Genomic DNA, 25,932 nt, shown 5'->3' with positions numbered 1-25,932 from the left:
CATTAGCTAAAGTGGTGCTTCAGCTTAAGAACAGTTTCAGGTTAAGAATGGACCTCCGGAACGAATTAAGTGCTTAAGCCGAGGTACCACTGTAAACAATATAAGAGGAGTGTGCTGGATCAGGCCAAAGGCCCGTCTAGTCTGGCATCCTGTTCTAAAATAATAATAATAATAATAATAATAATAATAATAATAATAATACTTTTATTGCCATTGTACAACATCTGCAGGACCCAAGAACAAGAGCACTCTTCCCTCTTGTGATTTCTAGAAACTTTGTGTGATACAGATAATTTCATTTGGTCTCCCAACCATGATTTTACATCTGCGTTATCAATTTCTCTTGGAAACTGGGCTGTGTGTTTTTTTTTAAAATATGTTTCAATTTTTGAGTATGACAACATTCTTCTTCTTCTTATACATACATATCCAATCCCAATTTGCATTGTTTGACTCCCCCCCCCTCCCACTGGTTTACAATTTTTCCCCTTCTCCTTGCATATAATTATATTTCTCCAAATAATTTCAACTCCTTTTCCAATCCTAATTCCATTACGACTTCATAAATGTTACATAAATCCTGCTAACGTTTTAATGTATTTACAGTGTTCTTTAAAGTAATCTATATATTTTTTTCCAATTCTTGGTTAATTTTTGGAACAGGATCACGGAGGGCTTATGCGTAGAATATCTCCTTGGTTCAGCAGCCAGAGTTTATTGTGTTTGTAAGAAGGGGCGGGGGGGGGAGAGATTTGCACAAATTGTTACCTCCTGTTTGCATTAGGTGAAAAAAATGTGAGTTTGTTTGATAAGGAGGTGGCAGGCTGGGTGAATCACTCTGCACCGATCCAGTTTATAACAGGGAGGCGTAGCCGGCATTTCATCCCGGAAGAGACAAGGGGTGGGGAAAAAACCCCACTAAACAAAAAAATTATTTGAAGAATCGTTATCCCACCTTTCTGCCAAACAAGGCTCCTAGAACAACCTACAGATCAACACAAAGAAGACAGTGCCCTGCCCTGGGGTTTACAATCCTCAAACAGACACGGCACAAAAGGAAAATGGATTGGGAGGGCGGAGGAAATAGCAAGATCTGAGTTTACAAGGTCTTCTCATGAGCAGCTGGGGTGGGGCATTTCAAGGCAAGGAGGAAGCAAAGGTCACTGGTATCTCAGGAGAGCTGATAGAATGTCCCTCTTTCCCTTCCCTCCCAGTATCTGCTGACTGATTGAGCGGCCGCTGGCAGGTGACAGCTGATGGAGAAAGGAGGCCATTGGAGCTGCCTTCTAGCGGAGATGATGGAGAGATCCTGCTTCTCCCCTCTCGCTCCATCTGCTACAGCCTGATGGATCAGTAGAAAAAAGACAGTCAAGGAACTGAGAAATTGCACAAAATGCCGTGAAAATCCCTGAAACGAGAAGCAATCGACTATAAATATTATTTTGTGGAAACCAACTAATTATTAAAAATCAATAAAAATCAAAAAGCTTAAGGGGAAAAATTAGGAAAATCTAAAATATAATGAAGCCTTAACGGGATGTCGGCTACAAACCTCATTTCACTGAACTATTCAGTTTCATCAGAAGGAAATAGAAAAATCATAAACTTTAAATGACCAAAATTCAAAGAAGGGTAGAACCCCCCAAATTCTGATGTATTATGATCCTAGCTCAACCTAGATAAAGCAAAGTGCAGTAATAAAGGACTGAGGACTCACAACTACAATTTCTAATACTGAATTTACAAAAAAAGGTTCGAAAACCTAAACAGCAAGTTTTAAACAAAGCTCAACTTGAAGAAAGCAAAGCGCAGTAATAGAGGGTTGAGGACTCAACTGTGAAAATTCCAGTGCTGCTTTTACAAAAAGGTTTAAAAACCTAAGTGGCACAAATTCAAAGAAAAGAATACAGGATAAAGCTGTTTTAGATTTTAAACTCAAGACCAGGGCTGAAACGCTCCCATGGTCTAGATGTTACTGCTGATGTTAAAGACTGCTAGTAGGTGACAGCTGATGGAGAAAGGAGGCCATTGGAGCTGCCTTCTAGCAGAGATGATGGACAGATCCTGAATCTCCCCTCTTGCTCCATTTGCTACAGCCTGATGGATCGGCTGCTCCTTAACAGGAGGGTCACTTTTTTCTGCACCCCACAAACCTTCATACGGGACCTTCTGAGGACTGCAAGACAGGGGTGGGCAGGGCCAGAGGCCACAAAAGTGGGTGGGGCCACAGTGGCGAGTCTCAACATTTTCATGCGAGGTTTTCTATTGATTTTGCGAAGGTGACGGTGGCGTGAGAGCTCTTTGTGAACTAATATTTTTCCTCCCCGCCCCCGCCTTGTATAACCGTGCCTAATTTTTCTGATTGTTCTAGCTTTCAGCGAACATTCTTTTTTTTTTTAATTGACCCACATGCCTTAAAGAACAGATCTAATCCTCACCGCCTTGTTCTCTGTCACTGAGCTAGCAAATCACCGAGCTAAACCACTCCCAAAAGCAAGATATAGTAAAAATTCATTTCAGATAATGAATGGATATAATTGAGGGGAGGGGGGGAGATTTGATCTGAAGCAGGATCTGTTCCAAAATTAATCTGGACGGAATGTTAATTTCTGGACTGAAAATTAATCCAATGAATTGAAGAACTGGTTTTGTGGTGATCTGAGGTGTGCGGCGGGTTAATTGATTTGGATGGAGGTCTCGGTTGTCTTGCCACCTGTCACATTTTAATCCTGGAATTTGCATCTATACCTACAAACCAGTGTTGGTACCTTTTTGCATCCCAGATATTTCCACTGCTTTGCCCCTTCCTGTTTAAATCTTGTGATTTACCGCAAAGGGCAGGGGGGCAGTTTTGCATGGAGGGATAAAAGCTCGCTCACTTTCTGTGGAAACCTCAATGCAAATGGAAATGATTGCAGAAAACCCTTGCGTAAGAAAGCAAAGGAGCTGTCCAAGAATGCAAATCAAGGATTCAAATTCATGTTCCCCTTCTTTGGATTCAGAAGTCTGGAGTTGGTACTATGCCAGTCCTGTGCGCAGCCTGGGAGTCATTCTGGACTCACAGCTGTCCATGGAGGCGCACGTCAATTCTGTGTCCAGGGCAGCTGTCTACCAGCTCCATGTGGTACGCAGGATGAGACCCTACCTGCCCACGGACTGTCTTGCCAGAGTGTTGCATGCTCTGGTTAGCTCCCGCTTGGACTACGGCAATGCGCTCTACGTGGGGCTACCTTTGAAGGTGACTGGGAAACTACAACTAATCCAGAATGCGGCAGCTAGACTGGTGACTGGGGGCGGCCACCGAGACCACGTAACACCGGTCTTGAAAGACCTACATTGGCTCCCAGTACATTTCTGAGCACAATTCAAAGTGTCGGTGCTGATCTTTAAAGCCCTAAACGGCCTCGGTCCAGTATACCTGAAGGAGCGTCTCCACCCCCATCGTTCTGCCCGGACACTGAGGTCCAGCTCCAAGGGCCTTCTGGCGGTTCCCTCACTGTGAGAAGCAAAGTTACAGGGAACCAAGCAGAGGGCCTTCTCGGTAGTGGTGCCCGCCCTGTGAAACGCCCTCCCACCAGATGTCAAAGAGGAAAACAACTACCAGACTTTTAGAAGACATCTGAAGGCAGCCCTGTTTAGGGAAGCTTTTAATGTTTAATAGACGATTGTATTTTAATACAGCGGTACCTCGGGTTACAGATGCTTCAGGTTACAGACACTTCAGGTTACAGACTCCACTAACCCAGAATTAGTACCTTGGGTTAAGAACTTTGCTTCAGGGTGAGAACAGAAATCGTGCGGCGGCGGCACAGTGGCGGCAGCGGGAGGCCCCATTAGCTAAAGTGGTGCTTCAGGTTAAGAACAGTTTCAGGTTAAGAACGGACCTCCAGAACGAATTAAGTTCTTAACCCGAGGTACCACTGTATTCTGTTGGAAGCCGCCCAGAGTGGCTGGGGAAACCCAGCCAGATGGGCGGGAAATAAATAAATAAATAAATAATAATTATTATTATTCCCCAGTGCACACGAAACCATGAGTCTCCACGTGTTCAAAAAACCAGTAAGGCGGGATGAATCATCATAGTAAGGGTCATAGCTCAGCGGCAGAGTCTTTGTCTTGTAAGCAGAAGGTCCCAGACTGAAATCTTGCAGAGCTTCTGCCAGTCAGATCAGACAGTGCTGGGCTAGATGGACCCAATGGTCTGACTCAGTACAAGACAGCTGCCTAGGAACCCACAACTGAGAGCTGCATCCCTTTTTGCAAGCGGCAAGCAAGACTTCCTTCCACGCCACTTCCCTCACAGCCTGGCATTCGGTCTCCATGCCAGGGCGCGGCGCCTCGGGGCAAAGGGAGTAGCTCCATCATGAGGAGATGACTCAGCCTTGCAAAACTTCGGGCAGCGGAGACTGGAGGAACCGCTCGGAGGAACACACACACACACACACACACACACACACACACACACACAGAGTAATCGCAGTGCCCATCCCAGCTGCCTGGGGCCTGGCCTGCCACGGGGAAAAGCAACAAAGCAGCTGCCATCTGGAAAGAGGCAGAAAACTGGACCTGAAACTCACAAGCTTCAGAAGCTCTGAATGGATTTCCTGCCTGGCCAGGAAAAACTGAAACCAGCTTTCTTTGCAAAGGTTCTGTCAGTGGGTGGACTGCACAGATTCCTCTGTCCCTTCAGCCCGATAAAGAGACAGGGAGCCTTTTCCCATTCAAGGGCCGGATTTCTTCCAAAGGAACATTCCAGGGGCCACCTGTCAGTGGCAGATGGATCCAGGGGCAAAGGCTGTAAATGTTGCTTATGTTTCTACGTGCACCTTGCTGCCCTCCGTCCATCCACACAAGAGGCACGGTCAGATTTCAAGGACACGCCCCAGCAAGGCAGAGATACTTGAGGAGGGTGATGAGGAAGACCACTGAGGGGGGGGGGGTGGCCTGGGAAGAGTCCTGAGGACCAGGCAGAGAGGTCTGGGCCCCCTTCAACACCCACCCCCTTGTGCCTGAGCTCCCTTATCCTTGTGTTAGTAGATGAGGAGGAAGTTTAATTTAACTTTACTTGAGTTCCTTTATCTGGGTTCTGAGTCCCTGTCCCAGCTTAAAGGTAAAGGGACCCCTGACCATTAGGTCCAGTTGTGGCCGACTCTGGGGTTGCAGCGCTCATCTCGCTTTACTGGCCGAGGGAGCCGGCATACAGCTTCCGGGTCATGACTAAGCCGCTTCTGGTGAACCAGAGCAGCGCACGGAAACGCCGTTTATCTTTCCGCAGGAGCGGTACCTATTTATCTACTTGCACTTTGACGTGCTTTCGAACTGCTAGGTTGGCAGGAGCAGGGACTGAGCAACGGGAGCTCACCCCATCGCAGGGATTCGAACCGCCGACCTGATTGGCAAGTCCTAGGCTCTGTGGTTTAACCCACAGCGCCACCCGTGTCCCTTGTCCCAGCTTAGAGGGCCTCTTATTCAAAGGTAGACTGCCCCTGCTCCTGGAGGCTTTGTCCCTAACTAGCTGGGCTATTAGCCTAAGCAGAGCTCTGCTGGGTCAGACCAAAGGCCCAACTAATCCGGCATCTGTTACCCACAGCAGCGAGACATATACCCTAGTGGGAAGCCCATTGCGTGGCGAGTTCCCGACCCCCCAGGTGGAAATAATGACACATGACACAATTATTAAGGTTAATGGGCTAAAAGAGGCCACAACTTTATTGGTTACAGGTGATGAGCGGTATTGGCTTAGGCATTGGTCCGAACTGACTATATCCGACTCCAGCCCGTCTGCTTGAAGTCCGGGAGCTTGAACCACCAGTAGGGGGAGTCCTGCTGATGCACATCAACTAGGAACCCCCTCAGGGTCACCGATTGGGGGTGTGCCTTGTACCCTCACCTCCCTAGGCTTCAGACAGGGCTGCGCCCCCCGGAATCCTTTAACAGACTACCCTTCAATATGTGCGGCAGGTGATGGCGCTTCCTCCCCTCTTCCAACTACAGAACAATACCAATGCCTAACCGCCAATACCCAGAAAGTTGTGACGATTTGCTACGAGGGTCGTGGGTGGCGCTGTGGGTTAAACCACAGAGCCTAGGACTTGCTGATCAGAAGGTCGGCGGTTCGAATCCCTGCGATGGGGTGAGCTCCTGTTGCTCGATCCCTGCTCCTGCCAGCCTAGCAGTTTGAAAGCACGTCAAAGTGCAAGTAGATAAATAGGTACCATTCTGGTGGGAAGGTAAACGGCGTTTCCATGCGCTGCTCTGGTTCGCCAGAAGCTGCTTAGTCATGCTGGCCACATGACCCGGAAGCTGTACGCCGGCTCCCTCAGCCAATAAAGCGAGATGAGCGCCGCAACCCCAGAGTCGGCCACGACTGGACCTAATGGTCATTTGGTCTCTTTATCTTTACCCTAGGCGAAAACCACATGGCTGGTGCCAATTTGCCAAATGGGAAAATTCCTACCAGGCCCCTCAATTGGCAACCAACCAAGGTCCATAGCAAGGTCAAGGAACGAAAACCTTATAGGGTGGGAGGGTGGGAAAAAGCAGGAACAGCTGGCGGGCGGCAAAGAGGGAGCTCCCCGGCCGCGTCCTGCCTTAAATAGGGCAGGCCACGCCCCCCGAGCCAGCTGATTGGCCGACCAGGGGATGACAAGGCCGGGAATCCCCCCAATCGCATGGGGCTGGCCTCTGCCCACCCGCATGAGGAGGGGCCGCAACCCCACCTCCTCTTTAGGCGGAAGTGGCTTAAGCATGCGAGCAATCAGCTTCTCCTGCTATTGTCCCCCAGTGATGGGTCTTCAAAGGTAGAGTGCCACTGTCCACGGAGGGTTCATTTAACAATTGTGTCTGGTAATTGTATTTGCACTACCTCCTGATGAGCAGTAATAATAACAGGCGCCATCGTCTTTTAAAGCTATTGACCACCCCAGGTCTTGTGGCGGTGAGTTCCACAAGTCAACAGGATTAACTCTAGGGGTGAGATGGGGATGGAATTCTGGCCTAGTCCTAAATCTCACGGCTGCTCGAATTCAACAATTGATCTTGAGTTCAAGCCTCAGGACGGAGGTACTGACCATCTCCACCTATTGATCTTCTGCTTCTTTTCACAGAACCATAGGAAGGGACACCAAGAGTTATCTAGTCCAGCCCCCTGCGATGCAGGAATTCCTGCCGGTGTCTTACAGCGCCGGGCCGCTCCATAAGTCAACGCTGCAATTTTATGCCTTTTGAATCTTTTGCCATTCGAAGCTACATTTTTTATGCAGCTTAAATGAATCAATACTTGCGTCTTCTCAAGAGCGCAGTTTAGGGCCGGAGTGTATTTTACCCCTGGATCAAGGCTGCCTGCACAAACTTGCAGACCTTAGTTCTCTGAGCTGCGCACGTGACACAGGCAGCTAGCCATTTATTTAGCTGCGCACGCAGGCACACAACCCCTTTTGTCTTCTTGTCACACTCTGTCCCGTGCCCGGCTCTCGAATCCTCTCTGCCTTTCCCGTCGCCCAGCACATCTGAATAAGCCCCTGCATTGTCTGATGGCCAGTCACCCGTAAAACAGGCCCCGATTTCAGCAGCACAGAGCGGTGACTCCCGAAACAAGCAAACACAGCCTGGTGGGAAACCACCCACCTTCTGGAACCTTGTCTGAGCCCTGCTCAGAGTAGACCTAATAGGGGCAACGGGCACGACAAAATCAAGTCGGCAAGGCTCATTTGACAACAGGCGAGAAGCCGAGCTTTCAGTGTCGGTCGGCACAGTCCTGCGGAACTCTCTGCCACTAGAGATTTCTGTGCCAGCTTTTCAATACCCGGCGGAAACTTTTTCTATTCTGCAACTTCGTTCTGCCGGTTAAGAATGCATACATTCTACAAATGGTGAATTAATGCCTGTTTTTATGGTTTTCATACTGCACAGATTGTACCTTTTATTGCTGTAAAGAGCTTTGATATCTTTTTTTTTAAATCCCCAAATGGCATGGTGGATTATTTATATATATATAAAAACAAATAAAGCAGCTGTTTGGTCTACTCTGAGTAAGAACATAAAGAGTAAGAGCCCTGCTGGGTCAGGGCCTATCTAGTCCAGCATCTGTTCTCACGGTGGCTAACCAGAAGCCGTTATGAAAAAGCCCGTAAGCAGGATCCGAGTTCAAGAGCAGCCTTTGATAATAAAATTATGATGATAGTGATTATCTGGCAGGACTTAGTGAAGAAGAGGGTTGGATGAATCTTTTAATTTTGTTTTTTCTCAGTTTTTCACCCCCCCCCCCCGCATTCTGGTCTTTTCTCCACATTTCCACATCTGTCTGTTGTTATTGTTATTTCTGCTGCTGCTGCTGCTATTATTATTATTATTAATAATAACCAATCCTCATGAAAATTCACCATCGTCTCAGTGCCTCTTCCTCCTGAAAACTCGTGGAGTATTGTTTTGCTTTTTTGCCATTTGTGTGCAGTTTTCCTTAAGATGTACATTATTCCAGTAACATTTCCCCTAAAATAATGGATTCTTCTGTGTCGTTTTCACTGGCAAGCCCATTTTTTAATGCACAAGTAACATTACCCAAGGGACGCGGGTGGCGCTGTGCGTTAAACTACAGAGCCTAGGGCTTGCCGATAAGAAGGTCGGCGGTTCGAATCCCCATGACAGGGTGAGCTCCCGTTGCTCGGTCCCTGCTCCTGCCAATCTAGCAGTTTGAAAGCACATCAAAGTGCAAGTAGATAAATAGGTACCACTCCGGCAGGAAGGTAAACGGCGTTTCCGTGCGCTGCTCTGGTTCGCCAGAAGCGGATTAGTCATGCTGGCCACATGAACCGGAAGCTGTACGCCGGCTCCCTTGGCCAATAAAGCGAGATGAGCGCCGCAACCCCAGAGTCGGCCACGACTGGACCTAATGGTCAGGGGTCCCTTTACCTTTACCTTTACCTTTAACGTTACCCAGATATATGCATTTATGTACGCATGATGGGGCGTGGCAAAATTCGAGTAACTGAAATCTTCGGAGGGTGGCTGCTTTTTAGTTTGCCTAGGGTTTCAGAAAGCACAAATTAGGTAAAATTGCCTTTAAATGTGCATCTCATCCACATTCACCCCCCACCTTCTCTCCCCAGACATTGTTAGACGCTGACTCCCCACAGCTGCAAACCCTTCAGTCCCTTGATGTTTGAAGATTTCAGTTAGTCTAATCCATAAAAGAACTTCTCAGGGCTAAGAGGAAACAAACCTGCGGCTTTTTCTTATTTCCTTACATCTGTCACGCATGCATGCAAATTTATGGGCGCGTTCCCATTTCTCGTTTACGGTCTTAAATCAGGCCAGCTAGATCTTGCATTTGGGGTCAGGAAATGGGCAGCCAAACGGCAATTAGAAAATAATTGATCCAGGGGCTGAAGCTGGGGGAAAGTTCACCTCCGCTGCATTTGAATGCTTACAGCGTGATCCTCTAACGTTTACTCACAAGGAAGCCCCACCAAGTTCAGTTGGGGCTCAAGTGTATTTATGGGATGCCTTTCCCCAAGCTGGTGCCTTCCAGCTGTTTTCAACTACAGCTCAGTCGGTAGAGCATGAGACTCTATAACTGTTTAAGGTGGTAACATAGGGATTGACGTCTCTGGTATGAACAAGGTCTTGCCTTTGGTTTCTTAGAACGTCGGCCACCATGGCCAAGAGGATTCGTGTATCTCCTCATCCACACACACACACTTATCCTCAGAAGCATGTTCCTCAGTTCTCTCAGAGTCACCATCCCAGTCAGCTGCCTGTCTCTTCCCTCTGCATAGGTAAAGGGACCCCTGACCACTAGGTCCAGTCGTGGCCAACTCTGGGGTTGCGGCGCTCATCTCGCTTTATTGGCCAAGAGAGCCGGCGTACAGCTTCCGGGTCATGTGGCCAGCATGACTAAGCCGCTTCTGGCGAACCAGAGCAGTGCACGGAAACACCGTTTACCTTCCCGCCGGAGCGGTACCTACTTATCTACTTGCACTTTGACGTGCTTTCGAACTGCTAGGTGGGCAGGAGCAGGGCCAGAGCAATGGGAACTCACCCCATTGCGGGGATTTGAACCGCCGACCTTCTGATCGGCAAGCCCTAGGCTCTGTGGTTTAACCCACAGTGCCCCTTGCGTCCCTCCCTCTGCATAGTCTGGTCCAATCCCTCCACTCTTCCGCCAAGTGAGTCAGCTCAACGCAGCAGTGTTCGGAAGGAGAGCAGGATGCCTGGGGAGAGGGAATGACTCACTCGGTAAACACGCACCCTCCTCACGTTGCCAGGAGACCAGTGGGAGGCTCCTCCCCACCTCACTCGTTTTATTTGCAAACAAGAAAGGGGATTTATTTGGTCCCTCGCCGCTAGCCAGGACAAAAGTAAAATAATTTATTATTTATACCCCGCCCATCTGGCTGGGCTTCCCCAGCCACTCTGGGCAGCTTCCAACAAAATATTAAAATACAGTAATGCATCAAACATTAAAAGCTTCCCTAAACAGGGCTGCCTTCAGATGTCTTCTAAAAGTCTGGTAGGTGTTGTTCTCTTTGACATCTGGTGGGATGGCGTTCCACAGGGCAGGTGCCACTACCGAGAAGGCCCTCTGCCTGGTTCCTTGTAACTTGGCTTCTCGCAGTGAGGGAACCGCCAGAAGGCCCTTGGCACTGGACCTCATTGTCCGGGCAGAACGATGGGGGTGGAGATGCTCCTTGAAAGGTTCGGAGGGTGGCAACACGAGAACGGGGCCTTCTCTGCAGTGGCTCTCCCTCTGTGGAATGCTCTCCCCAGGGAACTTCGCCTGGTGCCTTCATTATACACCTTTAGGCACCAGGCAAAAACGTTCCTTTTTAACCAGGCCTTTGGTTGACCTGATTGACAAGCAGCACGTCTGGGGGAACCCCAAAAGTTTGAAGTAATGCCTCTCTGTCGAAAGAAATAAAGCTTTGGGGAAAATAAGAATTTCCAGTGAGGAAAAACCCTCAAATAGCAGCTCTTTGAGGGCTGAGCACACTCAGTGGGCAGGGCTGACTGATTTATGGTTGACAGGAATGGGATGGAAGAGCTGGCTGGTGGGAGCAGGAAGGATCGGAGTATCACAGGAAAGAATGTGTGTGTTTGTCTGGTAACCCTAAACAGAGAGACTCCATGCAGCAAAGTTTATTAGCAACTCCCCCATCATGGTCTTCTTTTATGATGATGGTGATGTATATATTACGATGCGCCGAGTCTCGGGACTGGCACTGGCTGATGGGAACTGTAGTACAGATGGAGGGAATTGGGTTGTCCCAATTGCCCAAGATGTAGAGAGAAAGATTGGGGGCTTTTTACAGCTCCCTCAACATCACCTCTGGGAGTCGAGTTCAAATCCCTGCTTAGCTCAGGAGGTGACAGGGAAGCCTCTGAGCATGTAACAGAGAGCACACCAGGAGAAAACATTCCTCTTCTCCCAGGCCTTTGGCTAATCTATATAGCTTGTTAAAACTGTGTTGGCGGAGTTCTTGTTTTGTTTGTTTTTAGGCAGTTTATTATTATTTGTTTCTTTTTAATAGCTTTTTATTCAAAATTAAAACAAAACATATTATCCAGAAACATATCATCCTTATCCCCCCCCCATTTTTCCTCCCTCCCCCCACAAAACCCACCCACCCCCACCCCTGACTTCCCTTAGTTCCAGTCTTTGATTTCTCTAAAAATGCTGTTTTCTGCATGTTACACAGTTGTATAGATCCTCAAACTATCTAGCTGATAATTATCAATAAAAAGTTTGTGAATGTTTATTCAAAACCAGCCAAGGAGTCCAGTTCGCTTTGTTGTACTCTGGTTTCTCTTCAGATCGTATAAATCTTTCGCCTATTATTTGTTTTTTTTTAATACTGCAAACCACACCCTGTGATCCTTGGATGAAGGGCGGTATAGAAATTTAATAAATAAGCAAACAAACAAACGAATTTGAAAGGGTGCAAGCGTCTAGCTCTCATTTTAAGAGTTGTTCCAATGCTGGAAGCCATTTCAGAACCGACTTTGGAATGAGCATCACAGAGGGAGCGATCGGTTGGCCTGTGCTACCACCTTGCGTTGACCATCGTCCACTGCAGGAGTTGTGTGTTTGTGTTTTGTGTGTGTGTGTTTGTGTGTTTTGCACATTCCACAGGGGAGGCCCTGTGTTTTTTTGCCAGCTCCCTCTGCTGCCCTCTGGTGCTCAGGACGCAGAAGCGCATGAACATGCATTTCTGTTAAATGCAGCTGTCGTTCTGGAAAGCTCGTCATTTCGGCTCTCTTAACAGGGCTTAGGAAAGGGATGGCCCTTCAGGTGTTGTGGGGCCACATCCCCAGTCACAGGCCATCCTGGCTGATGGGTCAGATGGGAGTCAAACAGCACCAGGAGAGTCACAGTTTTGTCCATCTATTAGTTAGCAATTGTGTGAAAAAAAGGTTACAGATGTGGGATGGGGAACCTGTGTCCCTCCCCAGATGTTGTTGACCTTTTGGGACTTCTTAGCTTAGAGAAATGATGAGCAAGAGGTGGCATGACAGAAGTACAGTGCTACCTCGGGTTAAGTACTTAATTCGTTCCGTACTTAACCTGAAACTGTACTTAACCTGAAGCACCACTTTAGCTAATTGGGCCTCCTGCTGCTGCTGCGCCGCCGGAGCCCGATTTCTGTTCTTATCCTGAAGCAAAGTTCTTAACCTGAAGCTATTTCTGGCTTGGTGGAGTGTGTAACCTGAAGCGTATGTAACCCAAGGTACCACTGTATATAAAAATTATTGTTACAACAGTCGGGTGCCTGCCCCTCTCTCTGCCGCAAGACCCCATGGGGTTCTGGGCACACACATAGGGTCTGTGTAATAATAATAATAATAATAATAATAATAATAATAATAATATATTATTTATACCCCTCCCATCTGCCTGGGTTTCCCCAGCCACTCTGGGCAGCTCCCAACAGAATATTAAAAACACAATAAAACGCCAAACATTAAAAACTTCCCTAAACAGGGCTGCCTTCAGGTGTCTTCTAAAAATCAGGTAGTTGTTTATTTACTGGAGATCTGATGGGAGGGTGCCACTACCAAGAAGGCTCTCTGCCTGGTTCCCTGTAGCTTCACTTCTTGCAGTGAGGGAACCACCAGAAGGTCCTCGGAGCTGGACCTCAGTGTCTGGGCTGAATGATGGGAAACTGAGACACAGCGGAGACTGTTGTGGCTTTAAGAAATACGGTTAATTCACAGATTTACACCTCCAGTCTGCACGGAGGGGGTCCAGATCTTACAGCATGGTCATCTCAAGAGGGGTTTGTTCCTCACAGTAGTGTAGCACTTCAGTCCAAGACATCTCCTAATCTCCTTTATTCCGTTTCATTTAATGGTCCATTCTTTGGATGCTTTTAAGTACTAATTTAATCCCCCCAGGTATTAGCTAACCTGATATTATGTACTAAGCTTGGAAAGTTGAACAATAGGCAGGTAGGATCCTAGAATGCAACAACCTGATTGGCCTGCAGGAGCAGCCCAATCAGACCCCAGGAGGAAGTTAATCAGCCTATTAGGCCGGCAGGATCCTAGAATGCAGCAACTGATTGGCCTGCAGGAGCAGCCCAATCAGGCTCTAGGAGGGAAGCAGAATCAGCCAATCAGACGGGACTCATTGTATAAATCATGAGGTTTGGGGGGGAATTTCATTCACTGTTTTACGAGCTGCAATAAAGAGCCTGAAATCACTACGCGACCCTTGTTGATTAAAGATTAAGGATTAAGACTAGGATTAAAGAATGGTACAAACTTAGGACATTTACCTAGGTTAATTACCGTATTTTTTGCTCTATAAGACGCACCTTTCCCCCTTCAAAAATTAAGGGGAAATGTGTGTGTGTCTTATGGAGCAAATGCAGGCTCCTTGGCTTCAGCGATAGCAACGCGAAGCCTCCGACTTGCAGAGGGAGCGCTCCCCCCACGCTCCGGAGGCTTTGCGTTGCTTTTGCTGAAGCCGCCTGAAGCCCCCGGAGCGCATTGGGAACTCCCGCTGCACTACATTTGGTCCAGTTGTGGCCAACTCTGGGGTTGCAGCGCTCATCTCGCTTTATTGGTCGAGGGAGCCGGCGTACAGCTTCCGGGTCATGTGGCCAGCATGACTAAGCTGCTTCTGGCGAACCAGAGCAGCGCACGGAAATGCCGTTTACCTTCCCGCCGGAGCGGTACCTATTTATCTACTTGCACTTTGAGGTGCTTTTGAACTGCTAGGTTGGCAGGAGCGGGGACCGAGCAACAGGAGCTCACCCCGTTGCGGGGATTCGAACCGCCGACCTTCTGATCAGCAAGTCCTAGGCTCTGTGGTTTAACCCACAGCGCCACCTGCGTCCCATTGTTGGAAGATTAGACACAGATAAAAGAAAAGGGCCTCATGAGAAGGTGATATTTTTTCTGTTGCACGTCCACCCCTGGGGCTTAGCTCTAAGATGTTTGCTAGCAGCAAGGCACAAATCCTGAGAGCATCAAACAGCTGTGGACCCTCCTATGAGAGGCAGGCCCTGCTAGAGGAGGCATAGGGCAACAGATCCTTCAGTTCTGCACTGGGACTGAATTGCAACCGAAAAAAGGTCCTGGAATGCAGAACATGCCTGCAGTGGCCGGAAAGAAAGATGCTTTCTTTCTTTCTTTCTTTCTTTCTTTCTTTCTTTCTTTCTTTCTTTCTTTCATTGCTTGTACAGTGGTACCTCAGTTTACGAACTTAATCTGTTCCGCAAGTCCGTTCTTAAACCAAAACCATTCTTAAACCGAGGCACGCTTTCCCTAAAGAGGTCTCCCGCCGCCGGTGCCCTTCCTCTGTTCAGATTCCGTTCTTAGACCGAGGTAAAGTTCTCAAACCGTGACACTACTTCTGGTTTTGCGGAGTTCGTAAACCGAATCGTTTGTAAACACGGCTGTTCTTAAACTGAGGAACCACTGTACATGCAAGTTATCAGGTTGGCAAGCCCAAGGAGAGTAAGTTTAGAAGGTTGGAGAGAGAGTCTTCCATCCTGGCCTGTGCAGGCCACGATGTTAGGGAATGTACTGCTTCTGAAGGAATGGGAAACTCCAGCAGTTGGCGCTGCTTTTAACAAAGCGAACCAATACACCAACTTGGATTTTCATGCGCAAGGCTCTGTTGTAATACAGTAGTACCTCGGGTTAAGTACTTAATTCATTCCGGAGGTCCGTTCTTACCTGAAATTGTTCTTAACCTGAGGCACCACTTTAGCTAATGGGGCCTCTCACTCCCGCCACACAATTTCTGTTCTCATCCTGAAGCAAAGTTCTTAACCGAGGTACTATTTCTGGGTTAGTGGAGTCTGTAGCCTGAAGCGTCTGTAACTTGAAGTGTCTGTAACCCGAGGTACCACTGTAAATGGTGTTGTTGTTTTTTAAGTGCCTGAACTATGGAACTCACTGCCACAAGACACAGCTGTGGATGACCTTAAAAGAGGATAAGAACATAAGAAGAGGCTGCTGGATCAGGCCAGCATTCTGTTCTCACGGGGGCCAACCAGATGCCTGTGGGAGGAGAGCGGCGAGCAGGATCCAAGCGCAAGGGCCTCCTCTCCTCCTGAGGTTTCCATAAACTGGTATTCAGAAACTTTGCTGCCTCTGACCATGGAGGTTGTGCATGCCCTTCTTCTCCTCTAACCCTAGGACATCGAGCTTAACTCTGAGCTGATCAGAGAGGAAGTCACACGACTCTGACACTCAGAGTCCAGTCTTTATTGTCACAGTCTGACAGTCTGGCTGCAACTCCCCGAGGCGCGGCCAGCCCCTCCCTCCAACTGCCCACCACCCTCCTAGACATGGCGTCCCGAGTGCAGCCGTCAAGAGGCATTGAACAGACGGACAGGCAGTTTCCACGGACAGGTCCATGTTCCCGATCTTCTGTAGAGTTCGGCTTCCAGAAGATCTTCCATTGGGAAATGTCCTGTGCAGCCCGGCCAGTAGGGAGAGCTGGAACGATGGCAGAGTTAAGGCAGGAATGGGGCAGGGTGGGACTTGGGGTGGGGTGGGGAGCAGCTGACATGTTCTCTCCTGCGGGCTCCCATTCTCCATCATCCGTCACGCTCCTGAACCTGTTGCTTCACGTGCAAAAGTTGGTTGATGATGCCACCGATCAGCCTCCAATATTCATCAAAGCTCATCTTCCCGTCCTCATCCAAATCCATGTCAGCAAACATTTCTTGGGCAGCAGTCTTGCTGTCGGTGTTCTGGATGGGAGTGACAGGGAAGGAGCAGGGAGGAGAAGGAATGGAACTAGTGAGAAAAGAAGATGAAGAAGAAGAGTTTGGATTTGATATCCCGCCTTTCACTCCCTTTTAAGGAGTCTCAAAGCGGCTAACAATCTCCTTTCCCTTCCTCCCCTACAATAGACACTCTGTGAGGTGAGTGAGGCTGAGAGACTTCAAAGAAGTGTGACTAGCCCAAGGTCAGCCAGCAGCTGCATGTGGAGGAGAGGAGACGCGAACCCGGTTCCCCAGACTATGAGACTACCGCTCTTAACCACCACACCACACTGGCAGGAATGAAAGACCTAACGCCTAAGGGTTTGGAAAACCTCCCACTCCCTGCCACAAATAAAATACAATTACAGTCATACCTTGGGTTACAGACGCTTCAGGTTGTGTTCTTTCAGGTTACGGACTGCCGAAGCCCAGAAGTACCAGAACGCTTCAGGTTGCGCATGCGCAGAAGCGCCAAATCGCAACCCGGGTGTGCACAGATGCGCTGCTGCAGGTTGTGAACACTGCGGGTTGCGAACATGCATCCCACACGGATCACGTTCGCAACCTGAGCGTCCACTGTAATCAAATACTTTCCAGCATACATTCACTGTTAAAAGTTGACTTTCCTCCCTCCCTCCCATGGTTTTGTCCTGGTTATCTTCAGCTGCTGTATATTATAATTATAACTTCTTCCAGTCGTACCCTGGAAGGCGAACGGAATCCGTTCCGGAAGTCCGTTCGACTTCCAAAACGTTTGGAAACCAAAAGCGTGGCTTCTGATTGGCTGCAGGAAGCTCCTGCAGCCAACCAGAAGCTGCGGAAACCATGCTGGACGTTTGGCTTCTGAAAATAGTTTGCAAACTGGAATACTGACTTCCGGGTTTGCGGCCTTTGGGAGCCCAAACGTTCGGGAACTAAGCTGTTCCAAAACCAAGGTACGACTGTATTCTCAAAGTAACTTTTGCCGCTGAACTTACTTCAAACCTGCTAGTGTGATAACGTGTTTACATTTTTTTTTTAACAATCTACAAACATTTTCCAATCCTCCTTGAAAGCTGTTTCATATTTTTCTCTGATTTTACCAGTTACAACTTGCTAATTCTGCATATTCCATCCATTTCAACTGCTCTTTGGTACATCTGATGCGGTTAACCCTAAAAGAAAAGATTCCGGTCTTTTGGGGGAGAGATCTCTTAATTACTATTTTTATCTCATTGTATATCGTCTCCCAATATCCCATGGCGACTTTACAAGTCCACCACATATGATAAAATGTACCTTCTGTTTCTTTACATTTCCAACATGTACCTGATGCTGACTTATACATTTTAGCCAATTTACTTGGTGTCAGGTACCATCTATAAATCATTTCATTAATTTTTCTCTCAAAGCCATGCCGTAAACTTCATACCTGTTTTCCACAATTTCTCCCATAGATCTAAATCTGTGTTGTGATCCACACCTCTAGCCCACGGAATCATGGCAGATTTAACCATTTCATCTTTTGTTTCCCAGTCTAACAGTATCTTATACATCCTAGAAATTAGTTTTTCTCTATTTTCTACTAGTTCCCTCTCAAACTGGGAACTTTGGTCCATAAGCCTGTGTTCCTTGTTGCCTTTAAACACTTCGTTCAACCCATCACATAGTTTCTGACTTCCTCTAGTTTCTTCAGTTTTACTTCTTGGTTGGTAAAGTCCAAAACGTCCAAAATATTAAGTTTTTTCAACGAGATTGCTTCTATAGCTGAGAGCCATAGAGGTGTTTTACTTTCCAAAAGGAAATTCTTTCTAATAACATGGCTCAAATGTTCTTATGTATTCTAGCATTGTCATACTATAGACCTGCATGCCAACCAAACTTAATACCATAGCCCTCCAAGTCCAACAACTGAGTGTTTTCCAACACAATCCATTCTTTTAACCAACATAGACAGGCTGCTTCATAATATAAATGAAAGTCTGGTCGGGAAAAGCCACCTCTTCCTTTAGCATCTATCAAAATTTTATACTGTATTCTCCATTTCTTCCCCTGCCAGACAGATCTAGAGATTTCTTTTTGCCATTCTTTAAAGCAGCCCGTGTTATTAACAGTTGGCGCAGTTTGAAATGAAAACATTTTTGGTAATACATTTGTTTTCATGACTGAAATTCTTCCCAACAAAGAGAGTTTCGCTCCCCACCCCCCCATATTCCCAAATCTTTAAAAAAATTCTTTCCATACTTTAACATAGTTGTCTTGGAATATATTGGGGTCCTTTGCTGTCAGCCATACTCCTAGATCTCTCTGCCTCAAATCCTGGCAAGCTGTTGCCAGTCAGTGCTGGAAATACATAGCTAGATGAGGAAGCATGTTCTGTAGCCACCACCACCACCACCACCACCACCACCACTGCCCTTCGCCTCACCGACAGCACGTGGCTGAGCTCCTCGTTGAGCATCTTCCCAAAATTCTCCTTGCTGATCTTGCCCTGTTTCCCGAAAAAGTATCTGAGGAAAAAGGACTTCTCGGCGTATTTGTCGTAGTTCCTCACCAGCGTCAGGAGGGCCTCCTCCAGCTCAGAGAGGTTGCTGGCCATGGCCTCTCCTCCCTTGGCTCCTAGAAGAAGAGCGGAGGTGCGTCACTCACCAGCAGCATCCCTCCCCAGTTCATGTGTGGTGTAGCGGCTGGAGGGTCGGCGTAGGACCTGGGAGAGACCTGGGTTCGAATCCTCTTTGTGGCCATGAAGTTGCTTGGCTGCCCTTGGGCCAACTGCATTCTCTCCGCCTAACCTACCGTATTCTTTGCTCCATAAGACGCACCAGACCATAAGATGCACCTACCGTATTTTTCGCTCTATAGGATGCACCAGACCATAGGACGCACCGGACCATAGGAGGGGGAGAACGGGGGGGGGAATTCTCCCCCTCTCTGCTCAGCGCCCCTTCAGCGAAGCGGCAGGAGAAACGGAGCCCCTTCCATTTCTCCTCCCGCTTCGCTGAAGGGGTGCTGCGCAGAGAGGGAAAACTGTGCAGCGCCTCTCCAGCGAAGCGAAGCCTGAAGAGCAAGAGGGATCGGTGTGCACCGACCCCTCTCGCTCTCCAAGCTTCAGGCAGCTATCCGCAAGCCTTCGGAGCGCAGCGGGGGGTCCAAAGGCTTGCGGATAGCTGCCTGAAGCCAACGGAGTGCAGCGGAATTTCCCGCTGTGCTCCGGGGGCTTCAGGCGGCTTCAGTGAAAGCAACGCAAAGCCTCCAGGGCACGGGGGGAGCTCTCCCTCTGCGCTTCGGAGGCTTCGCGTTGCTATTGCTGAAGCCAAGGAACCTGCATTCGCTCCATAAGACGCACACACATTTCCCCTTACTTTTTAGGAGGGGGAAGTGCATCTTATAGAGCGAAAAATACGGTACTTCGCAGGGCTGTTGTGAGAATAAAATGGAGAAGAAGAGAAGCCTATAGTCCGTCCTGATCTCTTTGGAGAAAAAGGGAATATAAATAATAGAATCACGGAATTGTAGAGTTGGAAGGGACCCCGACGGTCATCTAGCCCAACCCCAGGCAATGCAGGAATCTTGACTAGATCATACATGACAGGTGGTCAGCCAAGCTCTGGTTAAAGACCTCCAAGGAAAGAGAGCCCACCATCTCTTATAGGAGACCATTCCTCTGTTGAAATGCTCTTATAAATAAAAAATATATATTATTATGGAATGGGACATCGGGAGAATTTTGGAGGGTATGCAAGGTTACCCTTTTGCTGTGAAGTCGCCCTTACTTCTTCCCACCCACCCACTTGGACATACCTCTAAGTTTAATGCACGTGGGGTCTGGATCTCTGCAGGAAGCAAGACTTAGGAATTTTTCATGAGGATTTTTTAAAAATGCAAATTTCTGCAGAAATTTGGAGAACTGGATTTAAGTTTGGGGGGAGAGGGAACGAGAAACTGAAGGAAGCTAAGCTGCCAGACCCTTCCCTTGAGCTAGGACAGGGAAAATCTCTCACGTCGAGGTTCTCCTTTTTCCAATCTTAAGTCCAGTTCTCAACATCAGTTTGCAATGTATTTCTTTAAAGTCCTTGCGTTTCCGTGCGAATTTCTCCCGCTAGGTACAGGTTTGAGATGGAATCGTGTGCCTGGTGCACGCACATTTCTGCAGAGCGATGGGGGTTCGTTTTTGCAAGTTGATGCCTTCGGCTACACCCTTCTGCACTTGTCCCTTGGCACACTGCAAAATTCAGAGATGTGAGAATTCGGAAGAACGGCTACCGAACTAGGTGGCTCGCAAACCGTTGACCGACCACCCAGTGGTGGTATTCTTGCTAGGAATGTAGAACTAAGTGTGCCATGGTGGGATCCAGCTGAGAGCACTTTCTTTTTTCCCTTTTTAAATTTTTTTTTTTATTGGAAATTTCAACACAATGGTTTTATCAAAAATACATCATCCACATTGTTATTATTTTTTCCCTCTATTCCCCCCCTCCAAACAAAAAAAAAATTCCAACCTCCCACCCCCAGACTTCCCTCAGCTCCTTTCTCCGGTTTCTCAACACATATTTCTATCTGCATGTTACAAAACTGTAAAAATCCTCAAGTTGTCTATCTCTATATTACAATAAATAGTTTGTGAATGTTTATTCAAAACCTGCCAAAGAGTCCAGTTCATTTTTTTGTTTCTTCAAATATTTCATAAAAGGTTCCCATTCATCTTTGAAGTCACAGTTATCCTTATCACGTAGTCTGTGTGTCAGTTTTGCCAATTCCGCATAATCCATCAATTTTTCTTGCCACAGTTCTTTCATCAGGATTTCCTCAATCTTCCATCCTTGTGCTGTTAAGACTCTTTGACAGTAAGAGCTGTTCAACAGCATTTGAACCGTTGTCGCATACATAAAGATATTTTTAAATTTCTTTGGCGGGTCTTTTCCCATCAGCTGAGAGCACTTTCGATGCTCTTAACCAAAGTGGAGAAGTGGAAAGAGCGCAGCCTAGTGGTGAATCACGTGTTTTGCACGCAGAAGGGTCTAGATTCAACTCCTTGAATATCCAAGTAGGCACGAGAGCGAATCCTGCCTGAAATCAGTGTGGACAGCACTAATGCCCTGACTCAAGTATTTGGCAGCTTGCTCTGTTCCTATCTTATCCAGCCCTTTCTTCACAACCATGAGGACTGGCGCCTTACTTTATCAATAGGGCAATTCTCTTTTCTTTTTATTACATGTACAGTCGTAGCTCGTATCTCAAACGCCTTGGCTCCCAAACAAATTGGCTCACGAACGATTGAAACCTGGAAGTGAGTGTTCCAGTTTCCGAACAATTTTCAGAAGCCTAACGTCTGGCATGGCTTCCATGGTTTCCGATTGGCTGCAGGAGCTTCCTACAGCCAATTGGAAGCTGCGCTTTGGTTTCCGAACGTTTTGGAAGTCGAACGGACTTCCGGAAGGGATTCCGTTCGACTTCCAAGATACAACTGTATATACATACCACCTTTTCCTCCAAGGAGCTCAAAATGGTGTTCCTGGTTCTCCGCTCCTTGTTTTATCTGTACAACAGCCCTGCAAGGTGGCTGTGGCTAATTTGCAGATCACATCCTTCCCGTGTGGAAGGTTGGATCCCCAGAATCTCCAGGCAGGGCTGGGAGAGGGAGCGAGACTAACTTCCAGAGACCCTGGAGTGCAGCTGCCAGCCCATGTAGGACTCACTGAACTAGACAGACCAATGTCAGACAGAGATGAGTTAGTGGGGAATCCTTCGCCTTGTGTCAACTTAACTCACCTTGGTGGGCCTAGGGAATACCAATGAGGCAATTATATGAGACTGGCGTCAGCCCAGCTCAGGTCAAGACCTAGTGGCTTGGCAAGGTAAAGGGACCCCTGACCATTAGGTCCAGTCGTGACCGACTCTGGGGTTGCGGCACTCATCTCGCTTTATTGGCCGAGGGAGGCGGCGTACAGCTTCCGGGTCATGTGGCCAGCATGACTAAGCCGCCTCTGGCGAACCAGAGCAGCGCACGGAAATGCCGTTTACCTTCCCGCCAGAGCGGTACCTATTTATTTACTTGCACTTTGACGTGCTTTGGAACTGCTAGGTTGGCAGGAGCAGGGACCGAGCAACGGGAGCTCACCCCGTGGCGGGGATTCAAACCGCCAACCTTCTGATCGGCAAGTCCTAGGCTCTGTGGTTTAACCCACAGCGCCACCCGCGTCCCTGGCTTGGCAAGACCCTTCCCCAAACACCAGATCTGAGTTCTTCATTCCCGATTCCTTCCCCCTCCCTCCCGCCTCTTTTATACCAGATGTTTTCCCTTCTGTGGAGTCATTTCTTTGGCATGCCAGCGGGACAATGGCCTGCAGAGGCACGTCCTTTAGCTCAGAGTTTGAAAGAAAGTTTTGCATTTCACCCTTTCCGGACCGTCCGATAAGCAAACAGACAGCGGCATGTTGAACATTCCTTACCTCGCAGAATTGCCAAGTGTGTGGCGTGTTGGCCAAAGAAATCTGGGTCTGTCTGTCTGTCTCAGTCCTGTTCCCCCAGTGCTTTGTCAGAGTGGGGGGTTCTATGAGATTAGGCACCTCCCAGCTCCAGTTTAGGTACCTACGTCACGAGGCCGGCTCCCATTTCCTTTTAAAGAGGAACATTCCCTCCCACCCCCCCCTTTCCCCAGACACTCCCTTCGGGACTTTTCCTCTGAATAGCACTGTACGGCCCACCTGGCACTGGGATCAGGAAGCAAGTCAGAGACCAAGGCCGTTGCAAAATCAGAATATCCTGTGCTCAAAGGCAACTGCACTGGCTGCTGATTTGCTACAAGCTGGGACAAGTTCAAGGTGTTGCTGTTAGTAAATAAAGCCCTTAACAACTTGGGACAAGTTCACCCGAGAGATCGCCTTGCCCCACGGCAGGCAAGTGGGGCCACATAAGAACCATTCCATCTTTGGAAGAAATCAATATTTTAGTGTGCCTATTGCTATCTCTGAATTCTGTTTTTGGCACCTGCTGAAATCATGCTGATCTTTTGACAAGCCTACCTACATGTTAAGAAAGCTGGTGCAAATTTTGACCTGGGTTTAATTTGTTGAAGTTTTAAATTATCGCCGTTAATTATTATTGGTGATTTTTTTTTTTTGTAAACCGCTTTGACTTCTTTTTTTAACAGTCAAGTGGTGAATAAATTTTTGCGAAACAAACAAATAAAGCAGGATGGGCTTTCTCATTCTTCCTGCAGGAGATAGAGAGTAAGGAATCTCAGCTAAAGCATCCATGAGAGATAGCCCTCCAACTGCATCTTTAAAAACCTCGGGTTAAGAACTTTGCTTCAGGATGAGAACAGAAATCGTGCTCCGGTGGTGCGGCAGCAGCAGCAGGAGGCCCCATTAGCTAAAGTGGTGCTTCAGGTTAAGAACCGTTTCAGGTTAAGAACAGACCTCCGGAACGAATTAAGTGCTTAACCCGAGGTACCACTGTATATTCAACACAAAAAAACAGTTGTTGACAATTTGTTGTTGACAAAGGACAGCTGGACATATAAAGGGCCCCATTACCTACTGTAGCTTAGGGCCTTATTGAACCTAAATCCAGCCCTGATCCCATCAGTATTATCAGACAGAGATCAGTTGGACTTTAGCTGTGGAGAGATCCAACTATGTGAGCTTGCTCCTCCAAAGCCTAGGGAGGCGCATCCTACTGCTCAGGAGGTACCTAGCTATGTACTAAATGGAAAGAAGACTAGCACTTTGTCATAAAGGTAAAGGTAAAGGTAAAGGGACCCCTGACCATTAGGTCCAGTCGTGGCCGACTCTGGGGTTGTGGCGCTCATCTCACTTTATTGGCCGAGGGAGCCGGCGTACAGCTTCCGGGTCATGTGGCCAGCATGACTAAGCCGCTTCTGGCGAACCAGAGCAGTGCACGGAAACGCCGTTTACCTTTCCGCCAGAGCGGTACCTATTTATCTACTTGCACTTTGGCGTGCTTTCGAACTGCTAGGTTGGCAGGAGCAGGGACCGAGCAACGGGAGCTCACCCTGTCGCGGGGATTTGAACTGCCCACCTTCTGATCGGCAAGCCCTAGGCTCTGTGGTTTAGACTACAGCGCCACTTGCCTCCCTAGCATTTTGTCATAGGGTCCTCTAAAGGAAGCCTTTCCCCACCTACCTGATAAGCAAATGGGCTGCCACCTCCTGGATGTTCCCTTACCTTGTAGAACGGCGGTTTGTGCGGTGTGCGTTACGCCGGCCAAAGACTCCTGCACCCGTCTCCCTGTCTGTCTGTCTCGTCAGCGTTTGCTAGAGGAAGGCTAGAGAAGATTGGGCGCCTAAGACCTCTCACCCAGCATTTGTACCATGAGGCTGGCTCCAACTTCCTTTGAAAGAGAAAAATTCCCTCCCTGCTCTTTGTTCCAGGGGCGTTCCTCCAGGTTAATCTCTGCAACTCACTTGACACTGGAATCAGGGAGCAATGAAGAAAGCCATAAAGTTGCAAAATCAGAGAATCTTGTAATTCTTGCAGGAGAGACGGAGTATCGCTCCGTGACAGAGTGCAAGGTGAAAAGTATGGCTGCCTACCCTCCAACCTTTCTCCGATAAAAATAGCTAAAATGTATAAGACAAAAACAAATCTGTGCTGGAGGTGTGGTAAAACAGAGAGGACACTTATACATGTTTGGTGGACCTGTGAAAAAATCAAAAGCTTCTGGAATATAGTGTATGATGAGCTTAAAAAAATGTTTAAGTATAACTTTATGAAAAATACAGAAGCTTTTCTACCAGGGATAACAGACACAGGTATAGCAAGAGAAGATCAGAAAATATTCCTCTATGCCACAGGAGCGGCATGGATCCTAATTGCTAAAAACTGGAAAAAAGAAATTGTGCCAACAAAAAGGGAATGGCAAGACAAACCGTTAAAGAGTATATTGAATTGGCTGCATTAGCAGAGGCAATTAGAGACCACACTAGGCAAGAGTTTCAAAAAGCATGGGGGAAATGCAGAGAATACTTCACAAAACAGTGCCCTAAAATACATACCTGGTACTGAAGAGGTAAAATTTTAACGTTATATTACAGTGAGATTAAAGATTAGGATTAAAGAAGTCTAAGGAAATGGAAATTTGGTACTTAAGAGGTAAAACTTTGATGTTATATTATATTAAGATTAAAGACTGGGATTAAAAAAGTGGAAAAGAAATTGCTGGACAAACAATTTGGACTGGAATACAAAAGAGGGAGGTATGAGGAAGTCCAGAAAATAAGTAAATTTAAAAACGGAAACAAAAAAGTGATATTGTTTTTAATTGTTCTGGTTTCCCCCCCCCCCCCTCTGCTTTTTGTTTTTCTTTTGTGTTTATCTTCCTTTTTTTGGATTATGTATTGTGTATTTGTGTATTTCTTTTTTATGTCTTTCTGTCCAACTTTTTATTGAAACCTTAATAAAAATCATTTATAAAAATAAATAAATAATAAAAAATAAAAATAAAATACATACCTGGACTTGTTTATATTAATGTCTGCAGGAGACTTTGTGGATGTTTAAGTTATAATTAGGAAAATCTTAATAATTATTCATAAAGGAAACAGCTTATAAGAAGTAAATAACGAGGCCAGATACAGAATAAAGGAAGTCTTTTATTTGGTTGTTTGTATTGTTGTATGTTATGTTTATTGTGTTTCTGTATTGGGGGGTGGGGGGGTTATGTTATGTTGTAAATAAAATTTCCAATTAAAATTAATAATGAAAATAGG

At 47.3% G+C, this 25,932-nt stretch overlaps 1 protein-coding gene across 4 annotated transcripts; it reads right to left on the bottom strand.

Annotated features, from left to right (window-relative positions):
• Window positions 1-184: 184 nt before the first annotated feature.
• LOC308465091 (protein S100-A16-like) lies at window positions 185-24,588 on the bottom strand. Of its 4 annotated transcripts, none has more exons than XM_080984926.1 (3): window positions 24,389-24,588; window positions 18,631-18,821; window positions 185-1,342 (listed from the first exon to the last, which is right to left on the bottom strand). In XM_080984926.1, the coding sequence occupies exons 2-3, from the start codon at window positions 18,799-18,801 to the stop codon at window positions 1,172-1,174; spliced, it is 342 nt and encodes a 113-aa protein (XP_080841052.1). In that variant the 5' UTR covers window positions 18,802-18,821; window positions 24,389-24,588; the 3' UTR covers window positions 185-1,171. The 4 variants fall into 4 exon arrangements, with proteins under 4 accessions (XP_080841052.1, XP_080841053.1, XP_080841051.1 ...); XM_080984927.1 differs by lacking the exon at window positions 24,389-24,588 and adding an exon at window positions 22,643-23,007 and having other exon boundaries at window positions 18,631-18,813; XM_080984925.1 differs by lacking the exon at window positions 24,389-24,588 and adding an exon at window positions 22,652-22,839.
• Window positions 24,589-25,932: the final 1,344 nt, after the last annotated feature.

This window comes from Podarcis pityusensis (assembly GCF_964106645.2).
Source record: "Podarcis pityusensis genome assembly, chromosome: 16".
In the NCBI taxonomy this organism is placed as follows: Eukaryota; Metazoa; Chordata; class Lepidosauria; order Squamata; family Lacertidae; genus Podarcis; species Podarcis pityusensis.
Note: the sequence above shows the minus strand (reverse complement) of the source record. Positions and strands in the feature narration are given on the sequence as shown.

Coding starts and splice junctions, on each gene's coding strand:
- LOC308465091 (XM_080984926.1), bottom strand. CDS start 18,801: ATGGCCAGCAACCTCTCTGAGCTGGAGGAGGCCCTCCTGACGCTGGTG. Junction 1,343..18,630: donor AGCTCAGCCACGTGCTGTCG/GTGAGGCGAAGG, acceptor CTGATCCATCAG/GCTGTAGCAGATGGAGCGAG.